This window comes from Electrona antarctica, assembly GCF_951216825.1.
Source record: "Electrona antarctica genome assembly, chromosome: 12".
Classification (NCBI taxonomy): domain Eukaryota; kingdom Metazoa; phylum Chordata; class Actinopteri; order Myctophiformes; family Myctophidae; genus Electrona; species Electrona antarctica.
Genome location: NC_136793.1, coordinates 1,778,267 through 1,781,960, shown reverse-complemented (window position 1 = coordinate 1,781,960; position 3,694 = coordinate 1,778,267). Strand labels below are relative to the sequence as shown.

Here is a 3,694-nt window from a genome sequence, read left to right as displayed (position 1 = left end):
ACAGATATCTGGTGTTGTGTTTATAGAAGACAGAGCTCTGGACACGTTCAGGTGTTTAGACAGATATCTGGTGTTGTGTTTATAGAAGACAGAGCTCTCTGGACACGTTCAGGTGTTTAGACAGATATCTGGTGTTGTGTTTATAGAAGACAGAGCTCTGGACACGTTCAGGTGTTTAGACACATATCTGGTGTTGTGTTTATAGAAGACAGAGCTCTGGACACGTTCAGGTGTTTAGACAGATATCTGGTGTTGTGTTTATAGAAGACAGAGCTCTCTGGACACGTTCAGGTGTTTAGACAGATATCTGGTGTTGTGTTTATTGAAGACAGAGCTCTGGACACGTTCAGGTGTTTAGACAGATATCTGGTGTTGTTTTTATAGAAGACAGAGCTCTCTGGACACGTTCAGGTGTTTAGACCAATATCTGGTGTTGTGTTTACGGTGGGCAACCCTTAGTGTTTTATTTAGCTGCCAGGGGCAGGTGGGCAACCCTTAGTGTTTTATTTAGCTGCCAGGAGCAGGTGGGCAACCCGTAGTGTTTTATTTAGCTGCCATGGCCAGGTGGGCAACCCGTAGTGTTTTATTTAGCTGCCATGACCAGGTGGGCAACCCTTAGTGTTTTATTTAGCTGCCAGGGGCAGGTGGGCAACCCTTAGTGTTTCATTTAGCTGCCAGGGGCAGGTGGGCAACCCTTAGTGTTTTATTTAGCTGCCAGGGGCAGGTGGGCAACCCTTAGTGTTTTATTTAGCTGCCAGGGGCATTTGGGCAACCCTTAGTGTTTTATTTAGCTGCCAGGGGCAGGTGGGCAACCCTTAGTGTTTTATTTAGCTGCCAGGGGAAGGTGGGCAACCCTTAGTGTTTTATTTAGCTGCCAGGGGCAGGTGGGCAACCCTTAGTGTTTTATTTAGCTGCCAGGGGCAGGTGGGCAACCCTTAGTGTTTTATTTAGCTGCCAGGGGCAGGTGGGCAAACCTTAGTGTTTTATTTAGCTGCCAGGGACAGGTGGGAAACCCTTAGTGTTTTATTTAGCTGCCAGGGGCATGTGGGCAACCCTTAGTGTTTTATTTAGCTGCCAGGGGCAGGTGGGCAACCCTTAGTGTTTTATTTAGCTGCCAGGGGAAGGTGGGCAACCCTTAGTGTTTTATTTTGCTGCCAGGGGCAGGTGGGCAACCCTTAGTGTTTTATTTAGCTGCCAGGGGCAGGTGGGCAACCCGTAGTGTTATATTTAGCCACCAGGGCCAGGTGGGCAACCCTTAGTGTTTTATTTAGCCGCCAGGGGCAGGTGGGTAACCCGTAGTGTTTGATTTAGCCGCCAGTGCCAGATGGGCAACCCGTAGTGTTTTATTTAGCTGCCAGGGGCAGGTGGGCAACCCTTAGTGTTTTATTTAGCTGCCAGGGGCAGGTGGGCAACCCTTAGTGTTTTATTTAGCTGCCAGGGGTATGTGGGCAACCCTTAGTGTTTTATTTAGCTGCCAGGGGCAGGTGGGCAACCCTTAGTGTTTTATTTAGCTGCCAGGGGAAGGTGGGCAACCCTTAGTGTTTTATTTAGCTGCCAGGGGCAGGTGGGCAACCCTTAGTGTTTTATTTAGCTGCCAGGGGCAGGTGGGCAACCCTTAGTGTTTTATTTAGCTGCCAGGGGCAGGTGGGCAACCCTTAGTGTTTTATTTAGCTACATTTGCTTCATTTGCTACAACATTTGTGACCAAATTTGAATGAGGGACTGCCATTGGAATTTTTTGAATTTTCGACATATTTTTTGACATATTGGTTGTTCAGTTTGACCCACCAGTTTTGGAGATATGGCTTCTAGAGTTGAGAAAACAGGCTTGAAAGGTTCACTTCTGTGGTCTCTAACATTACACATGTTTAACCCATTATGGGCGGGAACCCCTTTTGGTGTTAGCATTATGTTATGCTTTAGCTATTGAAAAATAGCAGATCTACAAGCTCATAGCGCGCCACCGAGTGGCGCGCTATGAGCTTGTAGGTCTGCTATTTTTGAAAAATCGAAGAACGACTGACATAGAAACATAGCTTTTTCAGAAAACTGTCAGGATATAGAAGACATTTCTCCTCTGTTCCAACCCCGCCTCCTCTGTGCTCTAACCCCGCCTCCTCGGTTCTAACCCCGCCTCCTCTGTTCTAACCCCGCCTCCTCTGTCCTACAGACTGTCCTTGGTTCAGTCGTGTTCCTGTGGGAGGCCACACCCACAACCACCCCAAGTAGCCGACCAATCGGCAGCCAGCGCACACGCCACCCGCTCTCTCATTGGCCACCCCCCCACCCCCAACCCAGGAAGCGCCCTCAGCCCCTCCCCCATCCCCCTCCGTCCGCCCGAGCCCCGGATGGAGCCGAGGGATCCAGCTGCGATTGGCTCGGCCCGACCCAAAGAGGCGGGGTCACAGCCCGCCAGGGAGGCGGAGCCTAGCAGCGAGGAGGCGGGGTCCGGGACGACGACGGCGCGGGGTGACGACGTCGTCGCCAACAGGTCGGCGGCGCGGGGTGATGATGTCATCAACGGAAGCGACCGCGAGGAGGAGGCGTGCGAGCAGGAGTTCTCCATCAAGGAGGCCAGCTTCCAGGTAGGACTGTAGCCCCACCTCTCTCCCATTGTATATATTGTGTTTTAGTTTCCAAGATGGGGTGACCACCGAACTACAACATGACGTCAAGGAGCCGCGCTGAAGAGCAAACCACCACCACCACCCCAGCCCTTCTCTCTGTTTTTACTCTGTTTAACACTCAACGTTATTTCAGCTTCGGTGGTCACCTCACCACCGGAGCGGCGGTCACCTCACCACCGGAGCGGCGGTCACCTCACCACCGGAGCGGTGGTCACCTCACCACCGGAGCGGTGGTCACCTCACCACCGGAGCGGTGGTCACCTCACCACCGGAGCGGTGGTCACCTTACCACCGGAGACAGAGGGTAGGGGCGGGGCCACAGAGAAGGCCCTGTCGCCCCACAGAGGGTAGGGGCGGGGCCACAGACAGGGCCTTCTCTGTGGCCCCGCCCCTACCGTCTGGAATGCCCTCCCCAAACACATCCGAGATGCCCCCTCACTCTCCACCTTCAAAACCGCACTGAAAACCCACCTGTTCAGAATAGCATTCCCTATAGCTGATGTGTTTTTTAACTTGTTACATGTACTGTTTTTATTGGTTTTATTCTTATTTTACTTGTGTTTCTAATAAAGTAGTTTTTTTCTCATGTCCCCCCGCCCCCCACACATGTAAAGCGTCTTTGGGTATTAGAACAGCGCTATATATTATTATTTTTAGGGTCAAAATATTACAAATCGATACATTTGAGCGAATGTGTTTCTAATTTTATTGTTTTACTTCCAGGAGGGCAGCCTGAAGCTGAAGATCCAGACCACCAAGAGGACCAAGAAGCCCCCCAAGAGCCTGGACAACTACATCTGCCCCCCGGAGATCCGCATGACCATCAGGCCCTCCGGTGAGGCCCGGGGGGCCCGTGGGGGGCCCCCCCACGCGGCCCGGACCGGTGTAGCAGCGGGGGGCCGAGGAGGAGGAGGAGGAGGGGGTCCCAAGGAAGAGGAGCGAGGACCCCCCAGGAAGAGAGTGAGTTTGAAACTTTTAAAGAAATGTTTTTTTTTTTAATAATTTATAAAAACTGACAAAAAAGGTTTTTAGAAGATGCTCGAAATATCTGCTGCTGGTGTTTTGTT

At 51.6% G+C, this 3,694-nt stretch overlaps 1 protein-coding gene across 1 annotated transcript in view; it reads left to right on the top strand.

The window, feature by feature from the left end:
* Positions 1-556: 556 nt before the first annotated feature.
* Positions 557-3,694, top strand: part of LOC306933682 (uncharacterized protein) — a gene marked incomplete at both ends in the record, with an annotated part of 4,062 nt that continues 924 nt past the window's right edge. The window contains 3 exons of the mRNA XM_079515992.1: positions 557-564; positions 2,171-2,585; positions 3,351-3,587. Of these exons, the coding sequence (XP_079372118.1) occupies positions 557-564; positions 2,171-2,585; positions 3,351-3,587 (660 nt within the window). The remainder of the gene's footprint in view (positions 565-2,170; positions 2,586-3,350; positions 3,588-3,694) is intronic.